The sequence below is a fragment of the Haplochromis burtoni genome, unplaced genomic scaffold (genome assembly GCF_018398535.1).
Source record: "Haplochromis burtoni strain Fernald_Lab_line unplaced genomic scaffold, NCSU_Asbu1 Contig_28, whole genome shotgun sequence".
NCBI lineage: Eukaryota > Metazoa > Chordata > Actinopteri > Cichliformes > Cichlidae > Haplochromis > Haplochromis burtoni.
Genome location: NW_024582389.1, coordinates 2,207,272 through 2,226,690, shown reverse-complemented (window position 1 = coordinate 2,226,690; position 19,419 = coordinate 2,207,272). Strand labels below are relative to the sequence as shown.

At 40.8% G+C, this 19,419-nt stretch overlaps 1 protein-coding gene across 2 annotated transcripts in view; it reads left to right on the top strand.

Annotated features, from left to right (window-relative positions):
• Positions 1-11,001: 11,001 nt before the first annotated feature.
• The window catches only part of LOC102301989 (1-phosphatidylinositol 4,5-bisphosphate phosphodiesterase beta-1), a 119,258-nt gene continuing 110,840 nt past the window's right edge, over positions 11,002-19,419 (top strand). The window contains exons 1-2 of one of the 2 annotated variants that reach the window (XM_042219128.1): positions 11,002-11,401; positions 15,686-15,763. In XM_042219128.1, coding sequence (XP_042075062.1) covers positions 11,303-11,401; positions 15,686-15,763 — 177 coding nt within the window. In that variant the 5' untranslated portion in view covers positions 11,002-11,302. The remainder of the gene's footprint in view (positions 11,402-15,685; positions 15,764-19,419) is intronic. The other variant, XR_006054207.1, reaches the window with a different exon arrangement.

Sequence of the window (19,419 nt, the reverse complement as noted above, 5' to 3'; positions counted from 1 at the left end):
CGTCTTTACCGTTACTCTGATCTTTAATATTCTGACCCACATTTATATTTTCACTCACTGAGATCTAATTTCCTTTGCAGGCAAATAAACTGTATCGTTCCTCCACACCTGCAAAGGTGTAAAATGAACAATTACCACTTTTTCTGAATGGTTTGAAAAGACTGTGTTTTCCCACTCTGATCATTTTGACATGCAGGTTATGAGTTCTTTGTGACGGACTGAAACTGCCCCCCAGCTGCACCCCTGCAGGTGAATGATGTCTTCTACTTCCTGGCTGTGAAAGGGCCCTGTGTGGTCCCAGTTTCTTTACATCATACCGAAATGTGCGCAGACTGGGAACCTGTCATCCACATTGCCATTTGTTAATTGTTGACATTACGAACTGACCTTTTATCTCTTTGTTGTTTTTGGCGGTGCGTGTAAAGCTTCTGTAGAGGTGTATAGTATCTGCAGCTGTGAGGAACTGTTCCTATAATCTGTCTCAGCAGAACTGTGTAACCTGAGTAAGAGTGAGGTTAAGGGTCAGTTATTGAACTTGAATTACACTGGGAAAGGCCTCCCTCAGACCCTCACCACCCCTCTCAGCCACCCTGTGGGGTTTGTTTGTTTTCTCTCCCAGTCTCTCCCAGAGCTTACCCAGTCCGCTGTAATGAGTATTTAAAACACACCCTCAGACATGTTTACACTGCACGTAACAGCACTGACTGTGTGATCTTGCACCACACATAGACGTGTGTCAAAGTATATGCTTGTGCATATACTGTATGTGTGTGCCTGTAAATGCATGCATGCAAGCATGTCCTCTTTCATTCTAATTCCCACTCTCTGGTTTCCCCATTTCTGAAGTCTGTAGCCGGAGGGGAGGAACACCTGCCAGTATTTTCCCTACCCAATCTCAGATAAGACAATAGAAGTAGCAGAGGTATTTGGTTACACACAGAAACACAGCAAGGAATAAGACATATTAAAAACCTCCCTGTCTCGCACGCAGTCGCTGCAACTATCCAGGTGTTAATAGTGTAGCGAAAAAAACACACACATATTTGTGTGAGTTGACTTGGGTATGTGAGCCAAGGAGCTTCAGCATTTTTTTGTAAATTTGACCTGAGCCCCAAGCCCCGGGCCCCCTCTGCAAGCTGTTAAGTTTTTAATGTATCATTTTTCACTGCATATGTTCCGTGTTATGCTAGTTACCAGGAATTTGGATTGAATGGACAATGAAGTTCCTGGACCTCGAGAGAAGGATTACTCTTAATTGTAAGCAGAGGAGTGCCTTGTGGTTAAGGTAAAGGGAGGTAAAGTGATGCCGCAGCACCCTCTGATGGTGATTTTGCAGCAATGCCTCATTAAAAAGAAAGAAAGAAAGAAAGAAAGAAAGAAAGAAAGAAAGAAAGAAAGAAAGAAAGAAAGAAAGAAAGAAAGAAAGAAAGAAAGAAAGAAAGAAAGAAAGAAAGAACCTTGAAAGTCCCAGGATTGCTTTGGTCTTTTTATAGGAAAGAAACCACATCCCTGGTGTCTTTGAAGAGCTTGTATTCACTAAGTAGTAGTTAGGGCTGCCAGTACTTACTCACTATTTTATAAGTATGAGTCGTAAAAGAACCCTTTGAACTGAGCCTATTTAGAATCCCAAAGCTGATGGCTTTATAATTCAGAAGTAAAGAGACTATAGTCACATAATTTGCAGGAATGCACATGAATTACTGTTGAGTGTTTTCCCTTGCACAGGTGAATAAATGTTCAATGTTCACATTATTTTATAATGTTCGGTCTACCTCTCTGTAATTGAGGTGTTTGTTTCATGCTACACTCATGGTTATATGCACACATTCACATTTTTGTCCAAGCACACACTCCCAGCTGAGGATGTCGGTGAGGACCAAGGCTGTAGGCACATCCTGCCCAAGTTACTGTCTGAAGAGAAGTCGTAGTGCGGCATAGTGTCAGGAAACAATTTTTTGTGTGAGTCTAAATTTTGACAATACTCTTGAATTAAACATTTTGCAAGTTTTAAATTGCACCAATTTGCTGATTGGACAAGATATTTCCCAAACAGCACTGTGATATTTGGTCAAATTTGAGTATTAGGTTACACTTTATAATTACTATTGTTAATAAATGAGAACTTGATAGCTAGTTTGTCTATAGTTAATAGTTATTGTTATATTTATATAACTATCTTATCAAAGGCTTCAGTTTGGGTTTGTCAATAATTTTGTCTTCAGTCCATATGAAATTCTTCACATGCTGTGTATCCAGTGGAAGCAGTGTAAAAGTCTTCCAAGCAGAAACATTTTAACTGCTTAATGTGTGCACAAATGGATGGACCTAATGGTTTTATACCAACACTCATTAACTTGGATTAGAAGCTTCTCGGGATTTTACTGCAGTTAAAAGTTGGCTCACTTCCAATATATGTATATGTTATATATATGTATATGTATATATATATATATATATATATGTATATATATATATATATGCTGACATGTTTTGAAAGTAACACAGGAAAGGAGGTTAATACAGAAAACTGATTAAACTGTTGAAAGAGCAGGATTAAAAGTACACAAGAGCTAAGCTTTAAACATGTTGCGGTCCATTTACTGTGCTACTCTTTTGCATATTGCAATTGTTTCATTGCTGTGTAGCATTTTTACTGTTGTTCAACATCTCATTATTTTATCTACACAATGTCATTGTTGTTTTTATTGTCACAAGACACACAATTGTTTTTTGGAAAGATTAAATAGATGAGATGAAAACATATTATCAAAATTCATATTACACATTGTTGTGGAGTACTTTATGAGAAAAGTATAATAATTATAACAAATTATTTAAGTATTATGACACATTTAGTCTTTTCATGCTACACTATATTGCCAAAAGTATTTGCTCATCTGCTTTCACACGCATGTGAACTTGAGTGCCATCCTGTTCTTAATCCCTAGGGTTTAATGTGATGTTGGCACAAACTTTGCAGCTATAACAGCTTCAACTCTTCTCGGAAGGCTTTCCACAAGATTTAGGCGTGTGTTTGTGGGAATTTTTGAGCATTCCAGAAGCGCATTTGTGAGGCCAGACACAGATGCTGCATGACCAGGCCTGAATTGCAGTCTCCACTCTGAATCATCCAAAAGGTGTTCAGGCTGAGATCAGGACTCTGTGCAGGCCGGTCAAGTTCTTCCACACCAAACTTGCTCCTCCGTCTTTATGGACCTTGCTTTGTGCAATGGCCCGCAGTCATGCAGTAACAAGGGAAGAGCCATCTCCAAAATGTTCCCACAAATTTAGAGGCATAAAATTGTCCAAAAAGCATTATGAGTTCCTTTCCCTGGAAGTAAGGGACTGGGCACAGTTCCTGAAAAACAACCCTACATCATAATCCCTCCCTACCAAACTTTACACTTGGCACAATGCCGTCAGACAAGTACCGTTCTCTGGCAACCACCAAACCCAAACTCATCCATCAGACTGTCAGACAGAGAAGGTTGATTCATGACTTCAGAGAACACGTCTCTACTGCTCTAGGGTCCAGTGGCAGCATGCTTTACACCAGCGCTCCCCAACCTTTTTTGCGCCATGGACCGGTTTATGTCCAACAATATTTTCACAGACCGACCTTTAAGGTGTTGTGGATGAACACAACAAAATAAAACCAGTACCGGTACCCAAAAAAAGAAGATTTATTCATAACACACGAGAAAAGACCCAGGAAACCAGAGTTAACGATAAAGATGATACAAAAATAACGATAAAAACCCTGAAAACCATACATTTCACACCCAAACCGCAACTCTCGCGACCTGGTACCAAACGACTCATAGGTCGGTACTGGTCTGTGGCCCGGGGGTTTGGGAAGTCTGCTTTACACAACTGTGTCCAATGCTTTTCATTGTGCTTGGGAATGATGCCATAGAAACCCATTCCATGAAGCTCTCTACGCACTGTTCTTTAGCTAATCTGAAGGCCACAAGAAGTCTGGAGGTCTGTAGGGATTAACTCTGCAGAAAGATGGCTACCTCTGCTTATCATACGCCTCTGCATCTGCTGTGATTTTATGTGCTCTACCACTTTGTGGCTGAGTTAGTGTCATTCCTACTTAGTTATAAAGCCACTAACAGCTATGTGGAATATTTAGTAGCGAGGAAATTTCACGACTGGCCTTGTTGGACAGGTGGAACATCCTATCACGGTACCACGCTGGAATTCACTGAGCTTCTGAGAGCAACTCTTTCTTTCACAAGTGTTTGTAAAAGCAGGCTTCATGCCTCGGTGCTCGTGTTTATACCCCTGTGACCATGGAAGTGATTGGAACACCTGAATTCAATGATTTGGGTGGGTGAGTGAATACTTTTGGCAATATAGTATATATTTAAACCAATGTTAAAAGACACAAACCTGCACTGGCGTGAAAAATCCAGAAGATGCTGCTAATGTACTGCCAATGTACTGTGTGACTTGATTTGGGTTCATGGAGAGGGCACTGCAGGCATCAACCTAAACAGACTTTTTGCCATTGCCAGAGGCTTTTTTTATGCTCCTAAATATTGCAGTTCTCAATACTCTTTCACAGGCACATCTCACGGGCCAGATAAAGGATTACACAACTTTGATTTCTGTGGCAACATTTAATATAATCTCAGATTGATTTGGATTGATTTTGCTGTGACAGACAAAATGATAGACAGGCATTTTTCATCCTGTCTGATCCAGGAGGATTTAAAACAGCACTGTCCTCTCACAGAGCTGTGAGCTGAGTTTAGAGAAAGCATTTACCCCTTATGAGCTGTGATGTAACAGGTTTGTACATAAATACCTAATTAGTCTAATATAATTTTAGATGGCTTCATGTCAGTGGCTTCTAAAACTGAGCGACGGCTGACAAAGTAAACAGGTGACATGAAGTGGCAGAGAAGCAAAGAGGTTTGACATACTGAGCTCGGACAGAATCCATAATCCAGGTTGGATAATGCGGAATCTGCACCTTAGGATACAACTCGAGTTTATATTGAAAGTGAAGGACAGCAGACGGCAGCCGTTTGGAACACCTGTTCTTCATCATGCGCACGTAGAAACGCTGCTACATTCATGTTCATTCTCTCTTTTCATCAGGCGTGAAGCACGTTATTCATCACATTTCCTCGCCAGAGCAGCGTATGGATCTTTCTCTATAAGTGTTTTATATGTTAGGTTCTGCAAAGGTAATTAAAAGTCAAGAGCGAGATCAGGGAATCATCTTGGATTTCTCATGTGCAAATGAATGCACCACTGAACTGAAGCAGATCTCTTAATGCTTCAGAGAACATGGCCTTGCCTTGAATGCAAAAGTATTCCATTAATCAGTAACCAGCCTGAGGTCTTGCTCTAACCAGTGGTTCTCAAACTCTTGGGAAGGCCGCTGAAGGTTTTGTGTGTGCAATTGCGGGAGAACTATGAAGTGGAACTAAGTTTAAAGAACAGAATGTCTTTTGGACAAACAAACAAAACTTTGGGAACCAGAAAATGCAAGAAAAAGTTTAAGAACCACTGCCCGGAACAAACGCCCATATTATCAACCTTGAAAAGAGGGGATGAACTCTTTGCTTGGTATTACCACTCTCTTTAACAGGACAACAGGACTTTATCCTTTCAATAAATGCAGAAATTAACTCAGAAATATTTTATTATAGTCTGACTTTTACCATTTGAACCAAACAAGCAAAAACTACAGATATGCATAAAGGTAAGTAGATCACTTTCAAGCTGTTGACTTTTTGACATATTTGGACAAACAAGCGTTTGATCTGCTGGGAAACAGTGCTTGCAGATACAGACAAGATAATATACACAAAGGACGTTTGCCTTTTTAGTTTATTAAACAAGAATATCAACCGAAGCACACCCTGGGTCCTTTCACTATGATTACTGACTTTTGACATGTGGAATAACCGTTCTGTGATGTTGTCGTTAACCACCACCACCACCACCACCAAATAATACTCAAATATAGTCCGTACACATACATTCACACATTCGCTATCTTTTCCTTTTCCCCCTGGTTGAATTTCCAGAGTGCTCAGGATCATCATCAAGTTAAAAGGACTGCTTGGGATAATTTCAACGAGAATCCATAGTTGAATCAATGGCAGTAAGCTCCCTGGTCTCCTAGGGCAGTGAACTCCAAACCATAACATTTATCCCATCATGCTTAATGGTTGATATGGGGATCGCTTCCTGAAAAGCTGCCTGTCTTTAATCTGTCTTTCCAGAGGACATTTTTCTAAAGGGCCTGTTGTTCTCTGGTAAAATGTAGCTTTGCTCTAATGTGCTTTTTGGACATCAAATGTGGTTCCTGGCAATCCTCTCGTTCAGATCAAATTCAGGCAAACCCTCTGTGATTGTTGATGCCTACAGATCCCAGGATCTGTAGGCATCAACACTTCTCTTTGCTTTTCTGTCAATTAAACTCCTGGACAAATTGTTTCCAATTTTGCACCATTTCTTGATGATTTTTCTTAAAATTGAATGATTCATTCACATACTGTATTTTGAAGGTATTTTTAAAATTCCCGTGTGAGACTAACATGCATGCAGTGTGGCGACTACCTGGTAACGTGTAGAAGTTTATGTGTAATAACCAGTAATCCGTCCATCAGAACCCAAAACTACACATTTCCATACATTTCATAGTGATAGTTCCTACAACTGAAAATGTAGGACCAGAAATTATCTTTGTAAAGAGTTATTATTATGAATGAAACAATATTTTACATTACTGTGATGTGAATAAATAACAACAGCAATACAGGCTGAATGATGGTCTAACTTCATATCATAGTTCTCAAAAATATCTACTGATGTGCAAATACAAGACACTGTAGCTCCCCAAACCATGCTCTGATCACAGTACAAGAGGTATAAAGGTACTAAAATCAAGAATTACTATATTTTAACATAATGACCATAACAATTTATCTTTAAATTAATTTTAGTTTACATTAATAATGACATTCAGTCATCAATACTATTTTAATAATTAACTTATTAACGGTCATCTTTGGTTAGGGGTCATTGGAAAATCTACTCAACATGAAATAATAGGTTTGTTACAACCTAACATTTACAGTTGCCCTTACAGCAAAATAATCTGAATATAATGTAATGTATATAGGCTTAGTTCCTGTAAATCACACTTTAGCAATACTAACATTTTTCTAGCATATAAGATAAATGCCAGACAAACATGCTGTGATGCAGTTTTGCAGATTTACATTGTGTCGCTTGCAAATACAGAAAATCTATGAGGAGTCTTAATAATTTTATTTGGCATTGTTCACGACATGAAACAAAATCATAACCAACCCTGGGTCCACATGAACCATGTGCTATTAAGACCAAAACGATCTAATTTTCCTTTCTTTGGAAGTTTCTTTTCACCGTGTTGCCTGTTCTTCCACCAAACCTCCCTACTACCCTTTCAAAATAAAAGCCCCACGCTTGACAACAGACTAACAGGGCTAACTAACAGTCAATAGGTTATTAACACAGAGGTAAATAAAGGGAGGCATTCTTGTATTTTGTGGCCCTCATTCCTGGTTATTTCACAAAAAGTACCACACTTGTTTCCATAATGTTTCCATAGTTACCTTTAAACAAAGAAGAACACTGGAGACATAATGTAGTGTTAATTCCAGCATTATAATATTTTAATAGGTTAATGATTACCTTTGTGTTTCCAGCTTACTATGCCACTATTACTACATTATTACGGCGTTGTAATTGAAAGTACTACTGGCACCTAATCTGAATTCTCTGGATATGAATATATCATAGATGCAGGGGTGTAACTCTTTTTCCTTGTGAAAAATCTATTCAGCTTACTGCTTACCCTAGTTAGGGTCTGTGGATTTGAGACTATCCCAGCTGCCACAGGGTGAAAGGTGAGGTACACCCTTAATACGCCCATCCACGCTTATGGCCAATTTAAAATCCCCAGTTGGTGTCTTTAGACTCTGATGGAAAACTGGAGCATCCAGAGAAAACCCCTGCAGACAAAAGTAGAAGATAGAGCTAAACCTTCTTTCTGTGAGGCAAGATTATCCATTGTCTCTGCAATTTACAGTTCTTTTTCACATAACTGTACTTGCTGTAGCTTACGGCCATCTTTTCAAAGAATTTGTGAAGTTGCACTCCAAATAGATGTTGAGCATGGATGAAGCTAGATAAAGAAACTAGATGAGGAAACTGAGAATAAGACTGGCTCTACAAAATGAAACCCCACCAGCTGGTTTCCTGCTTTCTTAGTTTCTCTTGTGAAATACTGATTTGGTTTCCTTTAGCAACAAGTTTGTTTGTTTGTTTGTTTGTTTGTTATATAAAAAAGAAAGAGAAACACTCGACTGACAACTTGGATAACATTTTAAAGGCTCAGAACACATGTAATGGGAAATTTGTGGTCTCAGTGCTTTTACATGCCAGCAGTCCTCTACTGTAATTTTGACTTTCACATAAGTGCTAGGGCTGATTTTAGAGGTAGGTCAAACCTCAGGGCTGATAGGAAGATAAATAACGGATACCGAAGTCTGAGAAAAGCAGAAAAACAATGAATTGATATACCTTTATTAGTCCCACAAGGGGAAATTTCATGAGTAATTCTTGGAATGAAAACATTTGTGACACTATCCTTTACATTAGTTGTTATTGTTGTTTCTCCCAAGGAATTCTGACGCATTAAAAGTGTGACTCGTTTAATCTGTTTCCTCCACCTCGTACCTTCGGATGTTTCCTCCCTTTGTTTCTCTCAGACACATTTATACCCTGTCTCACTTCCCTGAGCTGTCACTGGACTTTGACTCAACTGTTATAGTTAATCAATCATTAAAAGCATGAAGCAATTTCAAGCAAACTACTATTACCACTGATATCAAAAGTAACAGCCAGAATTTGGTAGGTTTTGAGTAGTTTGACATGCCAGTGACAGTTAGTAGCTGACCACAGAGAAACACAGAGGGAAGACAGCCAGCAGGACACAAATAGTCCCCGTTTTGAAAAAGAAGTGCAGACAATGCAAAATGTGGGTGGTACAAAGCCCAGAGGAGTTTTATGTTTTATTCAACAGGAAAGTTAAACTCCAAGAAAATTCCTAAGGGCAGTGAGGCACTCACAGAACTTTGGAAAGAAGTTTAGTCATGAAGAAGTAAGAAAAAGCCCAGAGCCATGTGTGGGCACTGGAACAGAAATCTGTGTGCACTCTAGCTGATTTTTTAAATTAGCCAGTAGCACCTGTTAGCCTAGATACAGGTATGAATATAACAGATCACATGTGCCATCTGATGATCTCATCATGATGGAACAAGGAGTTCATGTCTGATATTTCACCACATCCATAAGAATAAAGAATGTCACAAAAAAGCCTTTAAAAATGAACATGGACACAGTACAAATGTTAGTAAGTGCCACTCTGAAACAAAAGAATCTGAATACATCAGGTTGGCCTCTCAGGATGAACTGCTACAACAGAGGGCTGTGCAGCAGCAGAATGAAACAGATTAGAAAGAAGAGGAAATGTTGTGGAGGACCAAGCCCATCCATGGGATGTAATATTAGCAAATAGAGGAAGTGACGGACATCGAATCCTGTGAGTAGCTGGAAAAGTCTAGCCAGTACCATAGTACAGAGGCTCTGATCGTGGCAGCATCAATAACCCAGCACCAGATTAATATTCAACCAAGCTAAGGCGCACCCCGGGTGAATGTGGTCCTGACGATCCACATAGAAATAAGGTTTAATTTGCAATTTATCATCAGAAAGTATTAGCACCTCTATTAAAAAAAATAAATATTTTTTTTGCAGTTTGCGGATATAGAGCATAATACTGTGATAAAAAAGAAATTGTAAAACACCCAACAGCTAAATCTCACACTCTACAGGCCACAGTTAGCATGTTAGATGTTAAAGTTGATGACAATTAGAAAAAGGCTGAACAAGTATGGCTTTTCTCTAAAAAGAACATGACTGCACGTCGTAGGTTTGCTAAGTTGCATCTGAAACCACAATACTTCTGGCACAATGTCCTTCAGACAGATAAGATCAAAGTGGAGCTATTTGGTCATAAAGTGCAGCATAAACACAGCATATCAGCACAAACACCTTGTACCAACTTTCCAGTGAAGGTGTGTTGATTTGGGCTTGTTTTGCAGCCACAGGCTTTGGGCACCTTGCAATCATGAAGTCGACCGTGAACTCCTCTGTGTACCATATTCTAGAGTCAAAGATGAGGCCATCTGTCTGACTGACTTGGCAGAAATTTGGTCATGCAGCAGAGCAATGACCAGAACAGAATGCAACGGAATGGTTGAAAAAACAAAGTCAAGGTGTTGCAATGACCCAGTTAAAATACAGACTTCAACCTGACTGAAATACTGTGGTGGGACCTTAAGAGCGCTGCAAATGCCTGCAAACCTCAGTGAAATGAAGCAAAGTTGTAAAGAGTAGTAGGTAAAAGTGTTGATGTGATTTGGCGCTATATAAATAAAATAAAATAAATCTGAATTTAAAACTTCCTCCACAGCAATGTGAGAAACTGATAGAGTCCAACACAAAAGGATTACTTCAAGTGATACATGTAGTTCTGTTGAATTACAGGGTGTACTTAGTTTTTCCGAGGACTGCAGTAAGACTTGTTAAAAGCTTTTTCACGTGACTATATGTGGCGATCCCAGCTGATAGGAACATCAGAAAAAAGGATTTGTTCCTAGATTTTTCTCTCTTGCTTGAATGTTCATAATCAAAAATCAGGATCTAACGATTCCCTCATTTTTTCAGCTTTTAATTTGTTTCCATCTTAGAGGCCACTAAATGCCCATCGCATTGCCACCAACGCACGGAGGCGCTAGATCACTTAAAGCATCGATCCTGTCCCTGCATTGACTTGAACAATTTGACATCAGACATGTAACTCGTTCAGATCCCCCCCCCCCTCCTTCTCCACCACTCTCACTCTTTCCCTCTCTCTCTCTCTCACTGTCCCTCTCTTTCCCTGTCTGTCTCTCTCTCCTTGTCTTCAGCTGCATGTCTCTCAGTCAGTCAGTCAGTCAGTGAGTTGCCCGGGTCCGCTACGCCTGCGTCCGCCTCCGCAGCTCTCCAAAGCCGAGACGCGCCACCACCGCCGTCATTGCGGGCATGACATACTGGCATCAGTAGTGGGCTTCCGTCAGGCTGCTTTTAAGAAAATTACAAAGGAGAGGAAGAGATACAAGAGTAGAGGAGAGTGAAGTGACTCATTTCCACCCGAGCTTGTGCGTTGAGAAGAGTAGATGAGCCAATGGCTGGGGCACAGCCGGGAGTTCATGCGCTGCAGCTCAAGCCAGTGTCCGTACCCGAGAGCCTAAGAAAGGGCAACAAATTTATGAAATGGGATGATGTAAGTAGTGGCCAGACAGGCCAGCGATGAATGTCTTTTTTTTCCTCCCCAGTTTTCACTGTCAGATCATTTTCTGCACGCGTTTTGCATGTACACAGTCTGTGTATTACACAATCTATAGGCTACTCGTGCAACAGTAGCCGATAGATTTAATTGTAAGTGGAAACCGCACGGACAAGAAGCTAATTGCGTTGGACTTCCTGCTTAGTGGTTGAAAGAAATGCTACAGCTACAGTGTCTACTGACATGTGCTTTCTTTACATTGTCCAATGTACAGTATTTGTATTTGTGCGCGCCAGTGGGTGCACGCGTGTACCGCTGCTTGTGTGTGAGAATGTGCGCACCCTCATCTAATCAAACACTAACCCCCCTGCGTTAGAAACGTTTTTATCAATTAACCACAATTAATTAGTGCACTGACATTCAACATGCAAATCTAAGCACAACAGTTGGTCATTAAAAAAAAGAAAAATATTTTGGGAATTTTTATTTTGGTAGCATCTCTATATAAAATGTCGGTCCAGCTGTAGTAAAATGACCTTGATTGAACTGATTTCACACTGCTCTTGAGTAAAACATAATAGTAATAGCCTTCTAGCAACAGAGGCTATGGCCACACTATGTGGCACATTGCTTTCCCAGGCAATAAATCAACACAAATCAACACTCCCTCTAATAATCTTGTGGCAAGTTCACAACTGAACTGCGCTCTGAACTGAGTTTAACATGGCTTGATGGTTATTTGCATCTTCTGTACCTTAATTTTTACAGCAGCTGCATTCAGAAAGAGCTGGAATAGCTGTTTTCACACCCCATGCCATTTGAATATCCACTTGTTACTCTGGTTTATGAGTGAATATCTGAATTTTGTCACAGTCCCCATTACTTTCGTTCTGGGAAATCTGTTAATTTTAAACCGCTCTGTGAAAATGCTGAGGGCTTAGCCCACCTGTAACTCATTTTTACAGTGCCTTGACTTTTCTAATACTGTAGACAATGAGGAATCGGTTACTAAGATACACTCTTTCTAAGATCATCCTCTCAAATACATGCTCAGAATCACTCAGCTCAGGTGAGCCAAGTGCAGCACAGATGGCATTAGTCTTGCAGTGTTATGGAAGTGTGAATGCGGTCAGTACAGACTGCAGAGAGGAAATTATGCACACTTGCAAGTCCACCATTCTGTCAATCATCAACCTTAAGCTTAAATAAGAAAGTTTCCTTAACTAGTAACTACTAATGAGCGCCCATTCCTTCAGCTCATTAGATGCGACTCAGTTTCCCCTTTCACAGCCGTGTTTGTGTACTTTTAGCATGTACATTCAGGACTATCGTCAGACCCAAATGTCCACCAGGCCTTTCCTTGCAAAAACATATGACCTCAAACACAGGCATAGTCACAGGTACTTTCTCTGGTTCCTTTCCCATGCGCTCCTTCCTTCCTCTTTCCTCTCTGTATCATTTCATGGAAAGAATCACAGAGGATAAACAGCCAACCTGAGAGAGCAAAGCTAATAAATTTTCACTGGAGAAAGATTGAATTAAATCATTTTTCTTCTTTTTTATTGCTTTGGGTGTTGAGTTGAACATCTTTCAGCAGGAAATCGTACGGGCAGTAAATGAAAAATTATATGTATGTTCTTTAATTTATGGCTTTACTCTGGTGAAGATTTCTTGTTCTCTCAGTTGAAGTCACACATATATTCCAAAATGCTTAAACTCACCTGGGGAGTTGGGCAAAAAAACAGCGTGAAGTTCTGTGCTGCGTAGCCAGCAGCCACGAGTTTTGAGCAGCAGAGTGACTGCAGACTCCAGCACAGGATGCTTGCAGGTGGTTGTAAAGGAGCAGAAAAGCAATCAGAGAAGCTCTCCAAAGCCTCAAAGGCCTCAGACCTCCCCAACCTCCCTCCTACAGACGTGCGCAGACATCTTGTATTTTTGTTGCTGCCACTTGTCGACAGCTGGCTGCTTCTGTGGCTCATGAAATCCATGGGTACGGGTAAAATATTGCCTGGATGTGTTATTATTTGTCAGTTCAGATGGCACATTTAGCAATAATGACTGCTTTCCGTTGAGGCACAGGGAGCCATTCAGATTCTCCAGCACATACACACTTCATGTTATAAGGATCATTTACTGTACACCTGGGCATGGTGTCAAATTTGTGAAAGACGATGCTTGGTCTGTGTAAACAGAGACTTTTATGAGGTTATACTTATATCAACCCCTCTGGTTGGTTGTGCATTGAATAAGATATTATCAGGCTCCTCAGGGGAGCAGAAAATCCCTTAAAAGTAGTAGAATATGTCATTAGCATACAGAACAGAAATATGCTGAGCTCAAAACTCCCCTCTAACACACCCCCTCAGGCAGCAATGCTAATGGTACAGACTCTTCACTAAAAATAATGGAAGTGTCTCCTGCCTGGGATCAGTTCCTTCAGGGTGTTTGTACTTTCGCAAGTCAGTCACTAATCTCATCTTAATTCAGCAGAAAGCAGGCCACTCTGCTGCCTAATGTTGTCCCATTAAAGACAAATCCCTTAAAATAGTCCAATGACAATAAAAAAAACAAAAAAAACATTGGCGAGTACTATTCTGCCGGTAGTCACTCTGAAGTTAAATCCCACCTTTAAGTACTTCTTGTTTCTGTGTAAATGTGAAAACCCATGAGAAAATCTTTGCTAAGAGTCCATAATGGCTTAATGTGTTTGCAGTGGTGGCCATGGAGAGCTAGGACATTAAGAAAGAAGCTGGTGAAAATGACTGCTCTCACATCATTAGGCAGTTTCCCAGTGCTCTCGAGCCTTCTTCTTTTCTCAGACATGACAGACAATCCATCACTTGCATCGCATCTTATCCCCCGAATGACTTCTTGACTTGGTTTACTGGAAATATAAATGACTTGCTAAATATTCTTTGATCTAGCTCGCTATCATTTTCTTGAATTTTTCTAAAGATATTTATCTGTAAAAACTAAATTGGAAAAATTGGACTGTGGATGGTGAGCTGAGCAAAGATCATGAGATATGAGCCAGATTTGGTCTGAAATGCTATATCTAAGAACTGCAAACATGATGCTTTTCCCTTTCCTTTAGGCTATAAACTGTGTGTGTGTGTGTGTGTGTGTGTATGCGGCATGCATTCATTGACATGAACCGCATCTTTTGTCATTCAATCAAGCTTGCAAAGATTGTGCAATCATGTGAACAAAACCAAAACGATTCCTCTTGAGTCTCTAATAGATTTCATGAGAATGGTGGGTTGCCATAGCAAACGTCACCGTAGCAAATGCCTCTGATGCCTAACTGTTTCCAAAACCGAACGAGCCGCTCATTTACTTTCAGCTCACTTCCCTTCTTTCGTCTTTCCCCGTTTTCCGCTCCTCTCTTCCTCCTGTATTTTCACTGTTGGCCTATATTGGATAAACCATGGTTGTGACATTTAGACAGTATGAAATGACTGAAATGACTCATAATGGTTAAATACATTACAGCATAGGCTCCTTTGCTGTCTACCAGCCCAACCCTTTCCCAGCATCCTACGCTGCAAGTCGCATAAGGTCGCGCCCAAATAAGACAAGTGTGGAGCAGATGCAGACCATTAGCTCTGTCTCCAAATGCTCTGATAGGGACATCATTAGAAGCCTCATGAAGACACTTTGAAGATTTTCTTGCTCTGTGCAGCAAATGCGGTCCTCATCTCTCTGATCTTGCAGCCATGGCTGATTGAAGAGGACAATATGCTACTGTTCAGCTGAGCCACAGCCACTGTGGACACAGAAAAAAGGCAATGGCTCTTTCTTTCTTTTTATAGACACATCCAATAATATCTGGTGTTGCCATGTATGCCTCAGGGTCAAACTGTGTGTGTGTGTGTGTGTATGTGGGAGAGAGAGACTTGGAGCTATCTGTATGTAACTGTGGGAAAGCATTTGTCCATTACAAGAGGGGAAAATTGAAACATCAACTCCAAATCAACCTGCACTTCGTGATTGCAGTCACTGCAAACACACACGCACACCCCAGGCTGCTTGGTCATTTTGCGGTGATGCCAGGTCGTGGTGTGGAAAGTACCCTAAAAGGAAAGGATTGAGTGCATGTTTACAACATAAACAGCACTTTTGATGTCATTTCAAATTCTGGTATGCGAGTGGATAAAACAAACTATGCTTTGATCTTGGTTCCCTCGGAGAATTGTCTGCAGTGAGGTATTCACTCATGTTGAAATTCAGATGTTGATTTACAGATTTAAACAGACGCGTGTCTTTTCTTCTTCACGACAGGATTCAACCACTGTGACCCCGGTGACTCTGACAGTTGACCCCAAAGGTTACTTCCTGTATTGGACTGACCAGAGCAAGGTGAGACACCACGGCAGGAAGGCCAAATGGTTTGAAGCCTTCAAGCTGTTAAGATGTTTAAAGCCTCTTTTGTTGTCATCTGAATTTCATTTGATGATGAAATTCAGATTCGTGGGGCCAAATTTAAAGCTTATCACAGCAGCACCAACATCTCATCTCTGCACAGTGCTTTGTACCAGCCTGATATATAATAGACAGGCCAATGACCATTTCACGCGTTGCCTCTCCAAAACCTGAAATGTACAAGTAATGTACAAGTTGCCGCAAACTGCAGTAACAGCAGGGCGATATTTTATTTCAAGCTAACAGGAAAATAGTCACAGGAAAGTGTTTGAACAGACACTATTAAAACATTTACATTTATATACATATTAGCCACCTAACTTAATCATTTCTGCCGATAAAGGACCCTGCAATGTACGTAATACATTTTATGCTCACTACCGGCTTTGTGGCTTTAAATATATCTCCCCCTACTGGTAATGCAGTTTCTGCATGCAGGAACAGCTTCTGCGCTTTGCCTCTCCAGAACGTGAAATGGACACGGTGGACCGCCTGTTATGAGTTTTGTCATGATACTGGGTTGTTTGTATACGATACAGGACCTACCTGGACTGTCTGTACATAACTGATTGGCCAGCACAGTAAATTGTTATATATCTTATGACAGGCAGATATAAACTTACTGTTTTCCTAGCATATTCTCACAGAGCTTTTTTGTCTGTATTCTCCATTTCACTGACAGTACAGCAGCATTGTCAACCTGAAAGCTTTCACGGCACCAACTTCTCCACATTTTTTACTCGTTGTCTTCGTAGGTGTCGGTGCAGCACTTTCTAGTACTGTCACATTTCATTATGAGAAATGGGGTGTTTAGTTTGCTGCTGTTTATTTGCATAAATTTGAAGTTTAGGCTAGTTTATGCAAATCGGCAGCATCCAGCATGGCTCGGCATGCCTGGAAACTCCCCAACAAAGCGAACTGTTGTGTATCTGAAATAAAGACAGAGCAGTCACTTGCATCTGTAGCTTTCAAAAACATTTCAATGGTATAGAAAGTTAGCAAACGAGCCCCAGTGACAGTTTCTGAGAGCAGAGAGAACTTAAAGTTGTGGCAATGGCTTAGCTGTCGGCTTTTGAATACTATAGCTCAGCACCAAGCATTAAAAACACACCTCTGTGGACACTAACCATCAGTGAGCAGCGAAGGAAGTAAAAGCCAGACCAAGTGTGAGAATCTGTTGTGTCGTTTATGTCGTAAAATCATAAAATGACTGACAAGAGACAAAAACTGACGACGTCGCTGCTGTCTCGTTTTGTTTGGCATGAATATGAGCACAATTCAGAAAAAGGGACAGTCGACTGAGTGTGTGTCCACAGAAACAAACTAAAATAGACACTGTGTTTAAAAACTGCACAAGATATAATCTCTCCTCATGATACTTGTCAGCTCTCAGTGAAGGTCTCCCTAAACATTTGGAGTCTGCCTGGTTCTGCTGGAGGTTTCTTCCTGTTAAAAGGGAGTTTTTCCTTCCCACTGTTGCCAAAGTGCTTGTTCATGATTGTTGGGTTTTTCTCTGTCTGTATTATTGTAAGGTCTGCCTTACAACACAAAGCACCTTGAGGCAACTGTTGTTGATTTGGTGCTGTATAAATAAAACTGAATTGAGTTGAATAGTGACAGTGGCTCAGGCTTGAAAACCTGCTCTATTACCACTTCAGAGGGATTTAAGACAGTTATTTGAAAACATTGACCTTTTCCATTAACTACTGCCATTCAACAATCCAGTACTTATTACCATAGCAGCACCATTAGAATTCGTGGCAACCACATTCGGCATTCCCTTTGAAATTATCATGGTACACCTAGGATTATTATCGAGAGATCACAGGCGCTCTAGGAAGCATTTAGGCGCTCAGAAATTGCTTCCTTAGCTGGCCTGCAGTTAGGCTTAGATGGTCTTTTTCCAGCATTGTGATGATTTTTTTTTTATCTTGTTTGTTTGTTTGTTTTGCTCTTTCTGAGCCATTCAAGCATGATTTTTTAAGTTCTTTCAGTTAGCTTCCAGTTAGATTCCTTAAACAAGGATTTGAGGGTGTTCTGGTCCAGTTTCATTTGAAGAACTTTCTTGAAAAGGAGACAGAAATCTAAACTGGCACACCTGCAGTGCTGCAACCGACACCTGTGAGAATATTGCATAGTGCATTGTGTTTTTCCAACATTCCAGTTGTAGCTAAATGTTTCATAATAACCAGGAACAAGGTAGCGAAACGTAAGATAAGAAACGCTATCACGTTCAGTGATCTTATTAAGCACTTCGTCCCAGTTTAACCTTGAGAGCATGTGCAGAATCTGCTGAAGGTTTAACAGTTTGTTCTGTTTATTTGAATGTACAGCTGCTGAGCACAAGGACTTGAACACAAGCATGAAATTTCCCCTCTGTACACTTACCTCTGAACACAAACACACATCCACACATAATGGTAAATGGCCTGTATTTATATAGCGCTTTACTAGTCCCTAAGGACCCCAAAGCGCTTTACATATCCAGTCATCCACCCATTCACACACACACATTCACACACTGGTGATGGCAGCTACATTGTAGCCACAGCCACCCGCACTGACAGAGGCGAGGCTGCCGGACACTGGCGCCACCGGGCCCTCTGACCACCACCAGTAGGCAACGGGTGAAGTGTCTTGCCCAAGGACACAACGACCGAGACTGTCCAAGCCGGGGCTCGAACCAGCAACCTTCCGATTACAAGGCGAACTCCCAACTCTTGAGCCACGATCGCCCCATAATCCATGATTGTACCTGTCCTGCTGTTTTTGGAACAGAGAAAGGATCCCAGTATATTGGTAGCCTATTGTAAATGAATCCAGTATAAGTGGGAAAAGAGATAAAGTCTTTAGTTCTGCTACAGTTTTACCGAACACTCAATGAGGAAAGAAAAGAAGACCACTTTTGATGTCTACCGCATTTTATGTTGTGGGTGCGTGTTAAAAGTGGGAATTTGCGGTCAGAGATAACCAGCACTGAGTGTGATTCTCCACTAAAAGAACTGAGAGAAGCTCGTTGACACCAATTCATCATTGTTTCCTGTGCCTCTGTCATAAGGCGAGGATTTTGACTGATGAGGCTCTTGTGAGTGTGTGTTTATGCGTGTGGGTGTCTGCTCTGTCTCCCAGCGTTGAGAACAGTCCTGCCGCACACATAATAACTCAAATTGATACCAAGCACAGCCCAGACAAAACTCTATTAGGGCATAAAGAAAGGCACCCGCTGTATTCCTGTGTGCCCCTGTCAAGGCAGAAGTGTGCCTTCTCATGTTTATAAAGATACCTTGGTGCTTTTGCTAACATTTATTCACGACTGTATTGCACATCTGTTGAACAGACCAATTTAAACAAGCTATGATGCTCCGTCTACTTGTTATGTGTGTGTGTGTGTGTGTGTGTGTGTGTGTGTGTGTGTGTGTGTGTGTGTGTGTGTGTGTGTGTTTGTGAGAGACTCAGTCTGATGGCCTGCAGAGTAAAAGCATTCTTCGGATTCTTCAGAAGCACAACAGAACTGTACTCGGTGTGCCTACTGCGTTGACTTTCAACACACATTGCCAGTGACAGTTACAGTTAACTGCTGCTTTTGGCTTCTT